This window comes from Watersipora subatra, chromosome 1 (genome assembly GCF_963576615.1).
Source record: "Watersipora subatra chromosome 1, tzWatSuba1.1, whole genome shotgun sequence".
Classification (NCBI taxonomy): Eukaryota; Metazoa; Bryozoa; class Gymnolaemata; order Cheilostomatida; family Watersiporidae; genus Watersipora; species Watersipora subatra.
The window spans coordinates 2,115,605-2,134,683 of record NC_088708.1 but is presented as its reverse complement, the minus strand read 5'-3'; the positions used below and the strand labels follow the sequence as shown (position 1 = coordinate 2,134,683).

The following is a 19,079-nucleotide window of genomic DNA, read 5'->3' as shown; positions in this document are numbered from 1 at the left end:
CAATAACTGTGGTGTTATACTGGTTTGTATCGAGTACTTTTCTCTTTCTTATTATCACTTTGGTTTAGGGTTCATGATTACTGTAATTTCACATTAAGAAGAGTGCAAACCGTTAATTTGTGTCTATTTGTTTCACCTTTTTTCCTAGACAGCGAGGTCTATGCTGCAAAAATTTGTATTTAGTACAGTAATTCGAATTTAGTGCAGTAAATAGCTTATCCTTACAGATTGTAGTCAGTGAATTTAGTACAGTAAGTAACTTATACTTACAGACTGTAGTCAGTGAATTAAGTACAGTAAGTAATTTATACTTACAGACTGTATTCAGTGAATTTAGTACAGTAAGTAACTTATACTTACAGACTGTAGTCAGTGAATTAAGTACAGTAAGTAACTTATACTTACAGACTGTAGTCAGTAAATTAAGTACAGTAAATAACATATACTTAGTCTGTAGAAAGTTTTAGTAGTGATGTTGTGATTGACCAATTGCGGTCCAACATTCTCAGAAATTAATATTTTCAGCCACAATATCTAACAACTTATGGACATGTTGAGGACATAATGTGGCAATCAAAATAAAAAATTAGATACCATAAAATTATTAGAAATTTCAACGTCCATTAATGACTTTTGTACCACAGGTGCTTTCTTACCGTTCTGATTATTATCTTAATTCTTAATTAATTCTTAATTAATATCTTATATTCACTGTGATGTGTTGCTGCATTTCCTATCATTTAAGTGGCTAGATACAAGTTCCATAATTCCACCATATAGGGCTTGCAGTAGGCCTATATTAAAGCAAAACCACTTTAGGTGCTTTATCATTACACATCAGCTACGTAGTATGACACGTCATCACACGATAGCTTGAGGTGTGTTGTAATTTGCATTGCTCTGGTGACTTCCAAAATGTCCTTCACACAAATGTTGGGTTTAGTCAACATGATGGATATTTGTATCAGTATTTGACGTTGTTCAACGACATTTTCTATCAGTTACATTTTACCTGTATGTCGTTCAGGTATCCAATTTCACCTAATGAAGAAGTTGAACGTTTTACTGTGCAGATGGCACTATTGACTAAGGGTTCACACTATTCTGATTGGATGTATCTTACAGGTGCCTTTTCAGAGCACTATGTTGGAAAGCCTCACCTGCTGTCTGTAGTCTTCCCAGTTATATTATTGCACGGACTACAGAGTGAAAACACAATTCTGTTTGCCACTCGTGCACTAAAGGACACCTGTAAGGATAACATGACAGTCCTGTCAAGTTACTCGGATGGAATCCTTAGTATCTGCCAGACTAAAATCTCTAGTGGCCAAATGACGGTGAGTGACACGTACTCTCTATTGCTTTTCTTGTGTTTTACATGCAGATTAGATCATATTAGTCATATGACTCAGTAGTGGCACGTGTTAGTAGTCATATGACTCAGTAGTAACACATGTTAGTAGTTATATGACTCAGGAGTGGCACGTGTTAGTAGTTATATGACTCAGTAGTAACACGTGTTAGTAGTCATATGACTCAGTAGTAACACGTGTTAGTAGTCATATGACTCAGTAGTGCCATATGTTAGTAGTCATATGACTCAGTAGTGCCATATGTTAGTAGTCATATGACTCAGTAGTAACACGTGTTAGTAGTCATATGGCTCAGTAGTGACACGTGTTAGTAGTTATATGACTCAGTAGTGGCACGTGTTAGTAGTCATATGACTCAGTAGTAACACATGTTAGTAGTCATATGACTCAGTAGTGACACGTGTTAGTAGTCATATGACTCAGTAGTGACACATGTTAGTAGTTATATGACTCAGTAGTGCCATATGTTAGTAGTCATATGACTCAGTAGTGCCATATGTTAGTAGTCATATGACTCAGTAGTGCCATATGTTAGTAGTCATATGACTCAGTAGTGGCACGTGTTAGTAGTCATATGACTCAGTAGTAACACATGTTAGTAGTCATATGACTCAGTAGTGACACGTGTTAGTAGTCATATGACTCAGTAGTGGCACGTGTTAGTAGTCATATGACTCAGTATTGACACATGTTAGTAGTTATATGACTCAGTAGTAACACGTGTTAGTAGTCATATGATTCAGGAGTGCCATATGTTAGTAGTTATATGACTCAGTAGTGACACGTGTTAGTAGTCATATGACTCAGGAGTGCCATATGTTAGTAGTTATATGACTCAGGAGTGCCATATGTTAGTAGTCATATGACTCAGTAGTGCCATATGTTAGTAGTCATATGACTCAGTAGTGACACGTGTTAGTAGTCATATGACTCAGTAGTAGCACTGTTAGTAGTCATATGACTCAGTAGTAACACGTGTTAGTAGTCATATGGCTCAGTAGTGACACGTGTCACCTGGTCTCATTATATGAATATTTGCTTAGGTAATACATGCTCCATTTATTAAACTTCAAATATATTTCTTGACCAGCCGAGGAATGCTGCCCGGCTAATCTCCTGTGTAGGATATGTTCTCTCTGGACTCGGCAACGATCAGATCGGGGAGTGGCTTAACAAACTTCTTCCGCCAATTACTCAGTCATTGGAAGTGGCTGCTGCCGCTGCCCCGACTCCGTCTGTAAAGTCAAACATACTGAATGAGCTGCAAATGCTTACTTGGCTGTTTGACTCTCTAGACCCCAAAAGACCTGACTGTAAACCGGTAAGTATTGTTTAGCGATGTCACTGTTCTAAAGATGGCTACTGTCTGGTATCACACGCACCTAATATAACCACACACTGACAAGTATTGTTTAGCGATGTCACTGTTCTAAAGATGGCTACTGTCTGGTATCACACACACCTAATATAGCCACACACTGACAAGTATTGTTTAGCGATGTCACTGTTCTAAAGATAGCTACTGCCTGGTATCACACACACCTAATATAACCACACACTGACAAGTATTGTTTAGCGATGTCACTGTTCTAAAGATGGCTACTGTCTGGTAGCACACACACCTAATATAGCCACACACTGACAAGTATTGTTTAGCGATGTCACTGTTCTAAAGATAGCTACTGCCTGGTATCACACACACCTAATATAACCACACACTCTCTAGCAACACCCACTTATATTATATGATAATAATGACACTTGCAAACACCTGCTACGAAAATTCAGTGAATAAAAAATCCTAAAACTCGCTAACTCTGAACATTTGTTATTCAGGTTCTGGTTATAATTAAGAGTTTGCTTCCCCTGCTAAATACAATACTATCCAATTGGGTGTCTGACTCCAACATTGTCGAGGTGGGTGCAATTTACATCAAAGGTTTTCTGGCAATATTCAGGAATGCTTAGAGCAGGTGACTGTAGTTGACATGCTACATGTTTTATACATTATCATACTTAACGTTTATCTTTAATACCTACATGTATGTGACTAAACATTTGTCACATGATTCATCTTTCACAGACTTATCATTTACCTACAGTTAGGTGAGTGCAATTGAGCAGCTTTGACTATAACTTGACTAAGCAGCTCTTTTACGGTTTCCAATAGACTGATGGGATGTACCTGAGCGGTTTGTGCGAGGCTGTCACTATATTGTTAATAGGTAGAATACTTGTTTGTTATTCAGTGCATTGTGGAGCTGCTTAAGAAATCACTGAACTCACTTCTTGACGATTTTAAGGAGATCATCAGAGACGTCTGCCATCTATTAATCAAGATATATGAATGCATTCAGCACCCTGTCATACTAGACATCATTAAACAGGTTCTCTTGAGATGCTAAACACCTATACTACATGTACACTACGCGTATACTACATGTACACTACGCGTATACTGCAGTATACGATCTTTGCTTTAGTCAGTGTCATTCATGAAGTGAAAGAAAAGATAATAAGCTCTAGGGATGTACTGCAACATTTCTGCAGTTACACTGCTTTTACTAAAAGCAGGGTAACTGCAGAGATCTCTATCACTCGATCAGGGTATCTCTGCAGTTACCCTGCTATTTGTGACAGGAAATCATAAAATTCTATTGGATCTAATAGTTTATGCTGTATTAGGAACATATATTAGGAATAAATTTATCTTTCTGTAATACAGTCAAACCCCCGACATACATAATTCCTTCTGTTGCTTTCTTTGCGTGTTGAAACCTTCATACATTGGAACAAGTATTCTTACAAAAAGATATTACATTTGGTTTTATTCATTCTCGAGCCAATAATACGTTGATAAGTACTTTAGTAGCTGCATATAGCATTAAAACAGATGTTATATATAAAACTATGTAACCAATTAAACATCAAAACCTAAATTATATGTAAAAACTAAATTAATCAAACAGAAGTCTATAATAGTAAGAGGTATTTTTTGTTACTTTTTTGCTTAGATACACACTAATTGAAATATCTGTTCGGCGTTGTGTAGGTCCAATGGTAGAGGGTCCAATGGTAGAGGGTCCAATGGTAGAGGGTCTAGTGGTAGAGGGTCCAGTGGTAGAGGGTCCAATGGTCGAGGGTCCAATGGTAGAGGGTCCAATGGTAGAGGGTCCAATGGTAGAGGGTCCAATGGTAGAGGGTCTAGTGGTAAAGGGTCCAGTGGTAGAGGGTCCAATGGTAGAGGGTCCAATGGTAGAGGGTCCAGTGGTAGAGGTTCCAGTGGTAGAGGTTCCAGTGGTAGAGGGTCTAGTGGTAGAGGGTCCAGTGGCAGAGGGTCCAGTGGTAGAGGGTCCAGGGGTAGAGGGTCCAGGGGTAGAGGGTCCAGGGGTAGAGTGAATGATAGAAATGCGTGACGCACTTTTACCACTAGATGTACTTTAAATTAACTTTATTTTTTAATTGTACATTTTCATATAGTTTCTAGCTTTTTTACTTTTTTGACAAAACAGTAATAAACAGTAATGCTTCAACAACCTTCAAATGTCAGAAATCACTTTCTGTATCCAGAAAAAAATTGCAAGGTCCATGTGATCATGTGTGAGATTTGACTGTATTGGAGAAGTTCTTGTTTTGACAAAGCAAGACTTTTATTACAATCTAAAAGCAACCTGCATTCGTTATTTAATTTCACAACAATGCTCTATATAAATAGCACTTCCAACCCTGCCCACTCCACCCAGTTTGTTCTCAGTTACAACAATGTTCTATATAAATAGCACTTCCAACCCTGCCCACTCCACCCAGTTTGTTCTCAGTTACAACAATGCTCTATATAAATAGCACTTCCAACCCTGCCCACTCCACCCAGTTTGTTCTCAGTTACAACAATGCTCTATATAAATAGCACTTCCAACCCTGCCCATTCCACCCAGTATGTTTCAGTTACAACAATGCTCTATATAGATAGCACTTCCAACCCTGCCCACTCCACCCAGTATGTTGTTACAACAATGCTCTATATAAATAGCACTTCCAACCCTGCCCACTCCACCCAGTATGTTCTCAGTTACAACAATGCTCTATATAAATAGCACTTCCAACCCTGCCCATTCCACCCAGTATGTTTCAGTTACAACAATGCTCTATATAGATAGCACTTTCATCCCTGCCCACTCCACCCAGTATGTTCTAGTGCGCTATTGTAGCCTAGTTGAGTCATCATAACTACTAGTTTAGTTGTTGACTTTGCAGCTCATGACTGACCTTATTTTTACTGAATACGAGTTTTGTACTTAATGTTGGTATGGTAATTTTCCCATGTCATAATTTTGTATTATTCAGCTGAGATGTATACACTTTTCATGCAAAGATGTTATGCCTGTAATAGCGACCTGAAAGGCTATAAATGTCGTTCCATTTTTAAAGATTTATCTTACCACGGGAAGACAAAACCTTTGGAGAATTTTGGAAAGTGTATCTCTTGTACCACACTAAATATTGTTATTCAAAATCATTTGTCAAAAATGACTGTTTCAGTTGGTGCTCATGTTCAACAAAGATGCGATAACCTTTGACTTGGTCAAAAACACCTTTTATTCAGTGGCTCACAACACCCTTCAGGCCCTCAAACAGGGTAAGTAGACTCATACCTCCTCCTCGTTATTCTATGTATAGAGATTGTTTGACCAGTTGTAATTAGTGGAAATGGGGATCGTGTATCCTTCCATCTCAAGATTGGTATTTAACTTCTGTAGTTGTGTTTGTCTAGGTGTCACCTTCAGGGTTATTCTTATAAGCTCGCACCCATTTACTGACACAAAATGAGTCCAGTGTCTCAGCCTCTTCTCTTTTCATCATCGTGTGAAGCTTCCCACTTATCTTTTGTTGCTATTACAGAGGCCCGCAATCGCACCGATCTCCTTGAATCCTACATGAACCTCTGCTCACAGATGTCAAAAAAGTTATCAATCATTATCGCTGACGAAGCTTTTCCATTTGAGGCTAGTCTAGAGATGGGTAAGGTTCTCCATTAATTCTCAGCAATGGAAACCACTCAGCTGCTTGTTCAGAGCTGATAGGGCATCACATGGCAACAAACTATGCAGGCAAATATAGTGCTTGTCAAATTTACCGTAGCTGTGGTCTTGTCACATTGCCGGAGCTATAAAACTTTCTTTCTTTTTATTTGATAAGTTGAGTTTAGAAAACAAGTTACATAGCGAATTGATATCAATACTTTGGTTTGAACTGTGTGTCTCTGCCCCTGCACTGCTCTATACTAGCTTACTATGTACATGTTATATGAAAGCCTTTCATTATTTTACCTGTGTATAAAACATAAAACTAAATTATATGTCTATGATAAACATAAATAATCCCACTACCAAACACGAGCGAAGCGAGTGTTTGGGAGCTTTATGATAAATGCATATGTGCACACAACTCCCGAAAATTATCCATCAACGGCCATACCCAAACCCTTGTACCGAAATCTCATCAAAAATTTAACCATTTTTCTGTGGAGTTGTTTAAAGGTTGACTTGCACAAAATTCACATTACAGTTATTTGATATGAAAAGATTCACCATGTCTTACTCTGTTGAGTTGTAGGTGCAAAATATGTGGAAAGGTGATTACAAGCTCTTAAAGATGTGGTTGCGTCAAATTTGAGTTGATCTTAAAAGAAAGCATTTTTTTTCTCTATCATTTGATATGTTGTTTGTTGTGTTATGCGATCTCATTGCCAAGATATTTGAAGATTAAAATCGAAAAAGTCTGATCGCGGTAAAAACGCTCAGGCCACAAAAACGTGTCCAGACTTGCCCAAAATGATGTCACGCGTTATACAACCTGTCCCTATCTCGTATTCACATCGGCTATTTGCGATAAAAGTCTAGTCTTACGCGGCTCTATTGGCATATATCTTATTTTGTATTTGCTCATGTTGGCTAGAATAAAATTTTAAATCCAGCTACAGATGCATTATTATGAATGTTTCAAAGGCCTCAAATGACGAAAATTGAAAATTTGTTCTACTCACTTTCTCCAAATGTTGTGTAAACATTTGGGTACCGACTACCAATTCTACCGGTCTACGGTAATTCTGTCAAGCTATGTAGAATGAGGTCTTTGTATCAGCAGTTCCGCAGCTACCCATACTAACGATATACAGCCTCCCATAAGTCCCGCCCACATTATGTCCGTCGCCTATCCTTGGGGCGGGGCTGTATATCATTGCCTACACCGTCTACGTACTAGTTTCTTACTAGTAGTATTCTTACCGAATACTACCGAAGTGAAATAAGCAAGTCGCGTCTTTGAAAAGAATATAGATAGGGATAGAGTTTTAAGGATGAGAAGTCTGCTGCAAACTGGATTTGAACTCACATTCTCCAGTTCTGCGGACATCCATATACCATATCCAATTCACTACAATATTCTGCAAATCATGTTTTGCATTATCTTCAACAATATTATTTTATTATATAATTTTTACAAGCAAAAATATTTTCATCTCGGCATAAAGCTTTTGTTAAAAATATTCATCAAGTCGTGGCCACTCACATAGTTTTAGCTGATACAATAAGACAAATTCATCTACTGCAACAAACTCAAACAAAACATCATGGTTTATGCAGCACACATTCAAGTCTCTCTTTTCCCTTTATGGCAGTTTCCACACTGACAAAGCTTCTTCAGTTGGTGGGACGACATAAACATTCTGTAATCAGTAAAACAAATGCTATAAATATATGTCATTCATAGATATGTCATTCTAAAGTGTATCTATTGACAGCTTCCAAATTGGGAGTTAAATAGATTGCGAGTGTAATTTTAAAAACGAATTAATGTTTAACAAAGGCACAAGTACGCCAAGCCAACGATTCGGAGCTTTGGTTCTGGAAATTAAAGATTTGCATTGATCAATTGATTTTCTTCACTTTCTACAAGTGAAAAGTGAACATCTAATGTCAAATCATAAATCTAATTTACTAGATAAAGCTTCCACAGAAAGTTTGAAGCAAATGTAGCTAGGTGAACCGATAAAAAAAATAAAACGATGATTAGTGATAGCATAAGTTATAATTTTATTAATCAGTACATGTATTAATGAGTACTAAAATATTAACTTTAGTATATTCATCAATCTAAGCCATTGTATAGCTAGATACTAAAGATTAAAAAGAAGCCGTCAAGAACTTACTGTACATACGTATCTCGCACGCGCAGGAAATTACATTTTAGCCTCAAACAGGGAAATATAATCTGAATGTAAACTCAACAGGAAACTCTATAGGAGACTCAAAGTAAAAGATAAATTTACCTCCATTCTCCGAGCTTCCTCCGTAGAACTTTATCTACCTGATGCCAAGAAAACTCGGAGTCACCTTCGCAGTAACTTTACAGCAATTTTACAATTACATGTATGTTGTTCGCCAATAAAACGTGTCGATCGAGTAATTCATTAAAGTAACGATGTTAATTAATTTAGTAAATATCGATGTCCATGCGATTTAATAATAGAATAGAATCCCTAAATTTGAGATCACAGACAACACGTTTTACGAGTGATAACATTTATTACGGCCTATATAAAAATTTCGCGCTGATGATTGGCTAAGGGAGCGACCTCATATTTATCGCTCGTGGTTTCTTTTCAGATATATTGCTTGCGACATCACGAAAGAAGCACCCGCTGGAACGTGAGCTTTTTAAAAGAGGGTCTAATTCAAACGCATATATCTCTGGACAGGGTTGGTCTACAAAGACAAAAATGGCATCAAATTGTAGCTGATGTTTTAGCCTTTTATGGGTCTTAATTTCATTAAATTGAATTTTTTGATGCAACCACATCTTTAAAAGCTCAAAAACGAACAGAAAATCGCAGCCACACGAGACCGCCGTAGTTTGGGTTCCCTTTCCAAAACGGCTCAATTGTGATGTAATTGTGAGAGATGGTTTCTGTTTACACTTTCTTGCAACCTTATTCGTCGAAATATTTTCACAAATATACTTCACACATTCAATAAAACTATGTCTATTGTTCTTACGCGTCTGTTTTATCATCATTGTAATGCTGTCACTTTTAGCACTGATATCTTATAACTTACTGTAAAAAATCGTTAAACTTTTTAACCTTAGCTCGAAGGAGTACATATCATTGTCTGATAATCATGACGAGCCTGTTGATCACCTGTGATAATCGAAAAGTGCTGCAAAAATTATTTGCGAAGTATTGGGTCACATGATCAGATTACGACTTGACGATTGAATAATGCCAAAAAAAAACTGTAAAGTAGCGAGCATCTATATTTGATACGGGGTCTTTGGTGAAACCCGAAGGGTTTGTCATAAACTAGTACTACGATAAGTTTTACATTAAGCTTTTTATTGACCTTTCAATTCACGTGAGAACATACGTGACAAGACGATAACCAAACTGGAATGACTACGTCAGATAAATAAACAGATTCCAATCCACGGCGGCTTTTCGTTTTTGAGCTTTTAAGAGCTTGTAATCACATTTTCACATATTTGGCACCTACAACACAACAGAGTAAGACTGGGTGAATCTTTTGATACCAAATAACTGTAATGTGAATTTTGTTGCAAGTCAACCTTCAAGTATAATAATGATACAAAACACATATAAACCTATTTAAATATGTTGCCTAGTCTTTGAAAAGTGTAGACAATATCCTAAAACTTACCCATCTAATCGGAGTATACATAACTAGAAAGATTAATTTAGCCTAAATTCGCCATTAAAACCTGACGAGCCTTATTAATCAAAATTAAGACCGGCCAACAAAATGCCCATAAAGCCGTGTGACAGATAGTAGAACCATAAAGCCATACGCATTTTACGAAAAAACGTGCACATTTCACCAGTCTATGGCCGGAATTACCGCTGGAATATCGTTTGTTGCTCTCTCTCGGAAGAGTGTAGTTCATATTGGAAAAAGTTTGTTTCCTGTTACAACGGTAAAATATTGAGAATAGTAACGTTGAGATCTTGAGATTAGATTTTACAGAACTATACTTTTCCCTATTATTAGGGCAACTGAAAAATTTGCGCACCTTCAGTAAAATCCAATTTCAAGATCTTAAAGTAACTATTCATTGGCTCACACAAACCAACTCTCAATATTTTACCGTTGTAACAGAAAATGAACTTTTTCCAATATGAACTATACTCTTCCCACTCTCGAGTTCAAAACATTAATGACTTACTTGTTAACAACTTCGCTAGGGAGCGCATCACTCGATTAGCTATCAATGACCAAATCTTACAACGAAAAAGAGAGGAAACTAGGCTGCGCGACCTTTAACAGAACACTGCACTTATCTAACAAAACTATTTCTATTATTTTCTATATGAACTTTTTCTAAACACTTTATATGTCTCCTTTTCTATATTTCTATTATTATATTTCCTTTGTTATTAGTTCGTATACAAAATACTTTACATATACTTATATAGGGCCTACATATAACTCTATGTACAACATTATTCTATATCATATACCATTATTCCATTTCTATTACTTTATATACAACTTTACATTCCCCATATACTTTCCATTCACAACATTCCTAACATTTTTCTATACTTACACTTCTAAAATAGAACTTTTTCACCTTTATATATCTATTTATATTACACTACCAAATACAACTGTAATAGCAACAATTAACCAATTACTCATATACCTGGTTTCAACCCAACTTTACCTCCAAAATAAATTGTTAGTTGCACCTTTTTGGAGTCGTGCTCCCTCTAATTTATTTTATATCATCTCGAACAACTCTCATTTACACTATACTCTGTCAATTCCTGCTGACAACTACTTTTTCAACAACCAGCAGTACCCTTTCTTTTTTCCATTATCACTTCGGTCATGGGCTGTATGACAGGGGAATCTGTATTGGTATATTAAACTAAGACGTTTATGTGATGTGTCCCAACCCAATAACCCATAAGACAGCTATCATTCTTTTGAGTTAGAGCGCCTTAAATTTCAGGACATTCGTTGATTCCTTGAAATTTGTTGACATCCGTTGAAATTCGTTGATTCCAGTGATGGGATATCATTGATTCCATTGATGAACATTGTTGATTCCATTGATGAACATCATTGATTCCATTGATGTACATCATTGATTCCATTGATGGTTATTGTTGATTCCATTGATGGACATTGTTGATTCCATTGATGGACATCGTTGATTCCATTGATGTACACGTACATCATTGATTCCATTGATGTACATCATTGATTCCTTTGATGTACATCATTGATTCCATTGATGGACATTGTTGATTCCATTGATGAACATCATTGATTTCATTGATGTACATCATTGATTCCATTGATGGACATTGTTGATTCCATTGATGAACATCATTGATTCCATTGATGGACATTGTTGATTCCATTGATGGACATTGTTGATTCCATTGATGTACACGTACATCATTGATTCCATTGATGTACATCATTGATTCCTTTGATGTACATCATTGATTCCATTGATGGACATTGTTGATTCCATTGATGAACATCATTGATTCCATTGATGGACATCGTTGATTCCATTGATGTACACGTACATCATTGATTCCATTGATGGACATTGTTGATTCCATTGATGTACACGTACATCATTGATTCCATTGATGTACATCATTGATTTCATTAATGGACATCATTGATTCCATTGATGAACATCATTGATTCCATTGATGTACATCATTGATTCCATTGATGTACATCATTGATTCCATTGATGGACATCATTGATTCCATTGATGTACACGTACATCATTGATTCCATTGATGGACATTGTTGATTCCATTGATGGACATCATTGATTCCATTGATGTACATCATTGATTCCATTGATGGACATCATTGATTCCATTGATGGACATTGTTGATTCCATTGATGGACATTGTTGATTCCATTGATGGACATCGTTGATTCCATTGATGTACACGTACATCATTGATTCCATTGATGTACATCATTGATTTCATTAATGGACATCATTGATTCCATTGATGGACATCATTGATTCCATTGATGTACATCATTGATTCCATTGATGGACATCATTGGTTCTATTGATGGAATCATTGATTCCATTGATGGACATCACTGATTCCATTGATGGACATCATTGGTTCCATTGATGTACATCATTGATTCTATTGATGGACATCATTGATTCCATTGATGTACACATACATCATTGATTCCATTGATGTACATCATTGATTCCATTGATGGACATCATTGATTCCATTGATGTACATCATTGATTCCATTGATGGACATCATTGGTTTTATTGATGGAATCATTGATTCCATTGATGGACATCATTGATTCCATTGATGGACATCATTGGTTCCATTGATGTACATCATTGATTCTATTGATGGACATCATTGATTCCATTGATGTACACATACACCATTGATTCCATTGATGTACATCATTGATTCCATTGATGGACATCATTGATTCCATTGATGTACATCATTGATTCCATTGATGGACATTGTTGATTCCATTGATGTACATCATTGATTCCATTGATGGACATCATTGATTTCATTGATGGACATCGTTGATTCCATTGATGGACATCATTGATTCCGTTGATGGACATTGTTGATTCCATTGATGTACATCATTGATTCCATTGATGGACATTGTTGATTCCATTGATGTACATCATTGATTCCATTGATGGACATCATTGATTTCATTGATGGACATCGTTGATTCCATTGATGGACATCATTGATTCCATTGATGGACATTGTTGATTCCATTGATGGACATTGTTGATTCCATTGATGGACATCGTTGATTCCATTGATGGACATCATTGATTTCATTGATGTACATCATTGATTCCATTGATGGACATTGTTGATTCCATTGATGGACATCGTTGATTCCATTGATGGACATCGTTGATTCCATTGATGTACATCATTGATTCCATTGATGGACGTTGTTGATTCCATTGATGTACATCATTGATTTCATTGATGTATATCATTGATTCCATTGATGGACATTGTTGATTCCATTGATGGGATATCATTGATTCCATTGATGGACATCATTGATTCCATTGATAGACATCATTGATGTACATCATTGATTCCATTGATGGACATCATTGATTCCATTAATGAACATCATTGATTCCATTGATGTACATCATTGATTCCATTGATGTACATCATTGATTCCATTGATGTACATCATTGATTCCATTGATGTACACGTACATCATTGATTCCATTGATGTACATCATTGAAAATAGTATGCTGAACAATTCTGTAAAAACTATTGCTGCTGGTGACAAATATTTACTGTAGTTCGTAGGTAGTTTTAATGTACAAAAGCAAACTATAACATCAGTTGCTGTAGTCAGAATATATGCAAGTAGACCTTGTAATGTAAGTCATCTACAAATGGAATAAAGTAACCTGCATATGGGTAAAATTTCAAACTTTTCATTACAAAAAATCAACTAAGTATTTGCTCGCTGGAAAGGTCAAGTACATTCATCAAATCATTAAAACTACTGGGAATTCTTACGAACACTAAAAAATAACGGATAATTAGCTAGATGCATATTGATTTAGAAAGGTAAGTTTTCAAAATAAAAATGCTGCACTATAACACCTACAATTGACATTAAGTTGTGTAACGACTCTATCTAAGTAGTGAAATTCCAGTCTGCTATTATAGCTAGTACTGGTGAACATTCACTCTTTGCAATATAACTTACCGTAGCAATATATATTTTATTCTGGTATTTGAATGTTGCAAACAGCCTTACATTGTTTCATATTGCGTTCTATATATCCAGTTTTATCGGCGTTATTCTTTGTATAAAGATAAAATATCGTTTCTAAAATGTTCTTAGATTTCTTAATATATGTTCATGCAAGTCAGTAACCGTAGGGTGTCATATCATGCTGGGCTACCGAGTTTATTAGTGTCTCTTGACTATCATGTTGTCTTTTTGTCGCATGCATTTGTCTCCCGATGAGACGTCACAATATATCCAATAGGACCAATGAGCCGATTTTTAAAGTTTTACATGGATAAGATGTATCATGACATACTAAAGTTTGAATGGAAATGTTTAAAATACTTGAAAAAAATTTCCACATTTTACGCATGATTCTCATAATGAAACATCTTACCCACATACATATATATGTATATTTATGCATGCTGTGGAGGGTAAACTATTCTGTTTTATAAAACAAACATGGAATATGCGCTGCATGTCATACTCATACTACGAATGTATGTATGGTTCATACAGGTTCTTTGTGTTAACAGCAATTGTTGGAGTTTCCTTCCCAGAAGCCCCTACAATGAAAGCATCTTGCTCCTTTCTCGCCGAGATTCTTGCTAAGAAAGAAAAGTACAAAAAATTAGATGATGTTATCGAGCGCTTATCAGCCCCTTTGTATCACATCATGTTAAAGGTTTGTCAAACTTAGAGTTGTCTTTCTCCATTTATTTTAAAGCATTTGCCACGTTCTCCTCTCTTACCATTCTCACAGCCTCTGTGCACTCTGCGTTCTTCCATCCCCTACTTCCAAAATGTCTTCTAATTGGTCCTAATCACGGCTCAAATCATGGTCGAGCCCAGATAAAATTGGAATGTTTTTCCACGTCTAAATTAGTTATGTTCTCATTAAAGGCTCTGTGGTTCAACGAACTAGCAATCAGTGCTAAGTTTTTGATATATCTGACATTGGTATCATACAAAGACTGAACATTCGCGATGGCAATATTTCGTAGTGCGTAAGACTGACCAAATGGTGGTAAATCGTAACTAATACAGCTTTTTGTGTTCGCGTCGGGACCATAGGGTTTCCCCGACAAAAACTGTGTGACTATTCTCTTGTGCAATAGCATGCAAACAGTTTGTCTACTTCAGAAATCAAATAGTTACCAGAAGTAATAGAGAAAAACATTAAATTTTATGTGCTCAATTTATTCAGTGAAAAAGTATTTAGCAAAACGAACGAAGGGAAAGCTGTCTTTATTTTGCATGACAAAGCCGAGTAAATGTTTGCAGTAACAAATTTTATAATACTTTTTTGTCCTAATTCGTACCTGTATATCTGGGCCTGTCCTAATTCGTACCTGTATATCTGGGCCTGTCCTAATTCGTACCTGTATATCTGGGCCTGTCCTAATTCGTACCTGTATATTTGGGCCTGTCCTAATTCGTACCTGTATATCTGGGCCTGTCCTAATTCGTACCTGTATATCTGGGCCTGTCCTAATTCGTACCTGTATATCTGGGCCTGTCCTAATTCGTACCTGTATATCTGGGTCTGTCCTAATTCGTACCTGTATATTTGAGCCTGTCCTAATTCGTACCTGTATATCTGGGCCTGTCCTAATTCGTACCTGTATATCTGGGCCTGTCCTAATTCGTACCTGTATATCTGGGCCTGTCCTAATTCGTACCTGTATATCTGGGCCTGTCCTAATTCGTACCTGTATATCTGGGCCTGTCCTAATTCGTACCTGTATATCTGGGCCTGTCCTAATTCGTACCTGTATATCTGGGCCTGTCCTAATTCGTACCTGTATATCTGGGCCTGTCCTAATTCGTACCTGTATATTTGGGCCTGTCCTAATTCGTACCTGTATATCTGGGTCTGTCCTAATTCGTACCTGTATATCTGAGCCTGTCCTAATTCGTACCTGTATATCTAGGCCTGTCCTAATTCGTACCCGTGTATCTGGGCCTGTCCTAATTCGTACCTGTATATCTGGGCCTGTCCTAGTTCGTACCTGTATATCTGGGCCTGTCCTAATTCGTACCTGTATATCTGGGCCTGTCCTAATTCGTACCTGTATATCTGGGTCTGTCCTAATTCGTACCTGTATATCTGGGCCTGTCCTAATTCGTACCTTTATATCTGGGCCTGTCCTAATTCGTACCTGTATATCTGGACCTGTCCTAATTCGTACCTGTATATCTGGGCCTGTCCTAATTCGTACCTGTGTATCTAGGCCTTTAGTAACTTCTACTTGATGTAGAGACCGCAACAGATTAGTTGCCTCTACCCATACTCCTCTCACTATCTCTCTACTTGTGTTCATGACATCAGTTCATTCTATCCTTATCCTATGTGTCTTTGTTTTATATGACAGTCCATAGGCGGAGCGTCTCCTAGAGCTAACGTGGAGAACACAACTGCTATATTTCTGGCAATGAATGTCTCTTATCTTGACACAGCTTCTAAGATGATGACCACACTTCTCTCTCAAGAGAATTATCCTGTCCCCCAGCCAACCCCTACTCAGAAGTCTCAGTTTATCAAGGATGTTCTCCGGTGAGTCTATGCCAGTCATGTAACAGGCTCCAGATCTAGTTTAGTATATATAATTGACTCCATGTCCAATCTAGTATATATAACTGACTCCATGTCTAATCTAGTATATATAACTGGCTCTATGTCTAATCTAGTATATATAACTGACTCCATGTCTAATCTAGTATATATAACTGACTCATGTCTAATCTAGTATATATAACTGACTCCATGTCTAATCTAGTATATATAACTGACTCATGTCTAATCTAGTATATATAACTGGCTCCATGTCTAATCTAGTATATATAACTGGCTCCATGTCTAATCTAGTATATATAACTGACTCCATGTCTAATCTAGTATATATAACTGACTCATGTCTAATCTAGTATATATAACTGACTCATGTCTAATCTAGTATATATAACTGACTCATGTCTAATCTAGTATATATGACTGACTCGATGTCTAATCTAGTATATATAACTGACTCATGTCTAATCTAGTATATATAACTGACTCCATGTCCAATCTAGTATATATAACTGACTCCATGTCTAATCTAGTATATATAACTGACTCGATGTCTAATCTAGTATATATAACTGACTCCATATCTTATCTAGTATATATAACCGACTCGATGTCTAATCTAGTATATATAACTGACTCGATGTCTTATCTAGTATATATAACTGACTCCATGTCTAATCTAGTATATATAACTGACTCCATGTCTAATCTAGTATATATAACTGACTCCATATCTTATCTAGTATATATAACTGACTCATGTCTAATCTAGTATATATAACTGACTCCTTGTCTTATCTAGTATATATAACTGACTCGATGTCTAATCTAGTATATATAACTGACTCGATGTCTAATCTAGTATATATAACTGACTCATGTCTAATCTAGTATATATAACTGACTCCATGTGTAATCTAGTATATATAACTGACTCGATGTCTAATCTAGTATATATAACTGACTCATGTCTAATCTAGTATATATAACTGACTCCATGTGTAATCTAGTATATATAACTGACTCCATGTCTAATCTAGTATATATAACTGACTCTATGTCTAATCTAGTATATATAACTGACTCATATCCAATCTAGGATATATAACTGACTCCATGTCTAGTCTAGTATATATAACTGACTCCATGTCTAATCTAGTATATATAACTGACTCAATGTCTAATCTAGTATATATAACTGACTCCATATCTAATCTAGTATATATAACTGACTCCATGTCTTATCTAGTATATACAACTGACTCCATGTCTAATCTAGTATATATAACTGACTCGATGTCTAATCTAGTATATATAACTGACTCCATATCTAATTTAGTATATATAACTGACTCTATGTCTAATCTAGTATATATAACTGACTCCATGTCTAATCTAGTATATATAACTGACTCTATGTCTAATCTAGTATATATAACTGACTCATATCCAATCTAGGATATATAACTGACTCCATGTCTAGTCTAGGATATATAACTGACTCCATGTCTAATCTAGTATATACAACTGACTCCATGTCTAATCTAGTATATATAACTGACTCCATATCTAATTTAGTATATATAACTGACTCTATGTCTAATCTAGTATATATAACTGACTCCATGTCTAATCTAGTATATATAACTGACTCTATGTCTAATCTAGTATATATAACTGACTCATATCCAATCTAGTATATATAACTGACTCCATATCTAGCTTAATGAAAGGAGATCTTCACATGATGTCTACTGTCTGCTTGCTGTTCACCATAATTATGTGAAAGGAGAGGGCACGCAAGACTTTCTTCACTTCTTACATTTTTGCTCTGCTTGCAGGGAGCGAAGCAACAAAAGACGCCTGAAGGATACCATAGCAAACTTCTCAATGGTCTGTCGAGGCATTTACGGAACAGAATACGCTCAGCAAGTAGCCCTGAGTAATCAGTTTCGTTAGTCGGTGACCAAGTTCAACTCTCCTCTCTAGTCATCTCCTAGTTCCTTATTCACCATTAAGGCTGGAATAACTGTTTGTCTACAGATACCCAATGGCCATGTTCACAAGCAGCAGAATAAGAGTGGTAGTTTTGTAGAATAATTCACAAAGATCTCCTATATCGATGCAACAAAGAGAAAAATTCTCATGTACATGTATAGACAACGATAAGATCACTTCTATGTTAAGCGTTGGTTCATATAACTGGGAGTTGTCGTACTTCTCTTTAGCCACCCTTGCATTTAGAATGTATTATAGATGTTTGTGTATATTCTTTCCTTCACAC

The 19,079-nt window shown here is 36.3% G+C and overlaps 1 protein-coding gene across 1 annotated transcript in view; it reads left to right on the top strand.

Annotated features, from left to right (window-relative positions):
- LOC137403024 (importin-13-like) overlaps positions 1 to 19,040 on the top strand; it is a 36,318-nt gene extending 17,278 nt beyond the window's left edge. Inside the window, exons 14-22 of the mRNA XM_068089402.1 lie at positions 1,126 to 1,337; positions 2,464 to 2,694; positions 3,210 to 3,290; positions 3,623 to 3,760; positions 5,913 to 6,009; positions 6,273 to 6,392; positions 14,760 to 14,908; positions 16,599 to 16,780; positions 18,637 to 19,040. Coding sequence (XP_067945503.1) covers positions 1,126 to 1,337; positions 2,464 to 2,694; positions 3,210 to 3,290; positions 3,623 to 3,760; positions 5,913 to 6,009; positions 6,273 to 6,392; positions 14,760 to 14,908; positions 16,599 to 16,780; positions 18,637 to 18,754 — 1,328 coding nt within the window. The 3' untranslated portion in view covers positions 18,755 to 19,040. The remainder of the gene's footprint in view (positions 1 to 1,125; positions 1,338 to 2,463; positions 2,695 to 3,209; positions 3,291 to 3,622; positions 3,761 to 5,912; positions 6,010 to 6,272; positions 6,393 to 14,759; positions 14,909 to 16,598; positions 16,781 to 18,636) is intronic.
- The last annotated feature ends 39 nt before the right edge of the window (positions 19,041 to 19,079 follow it).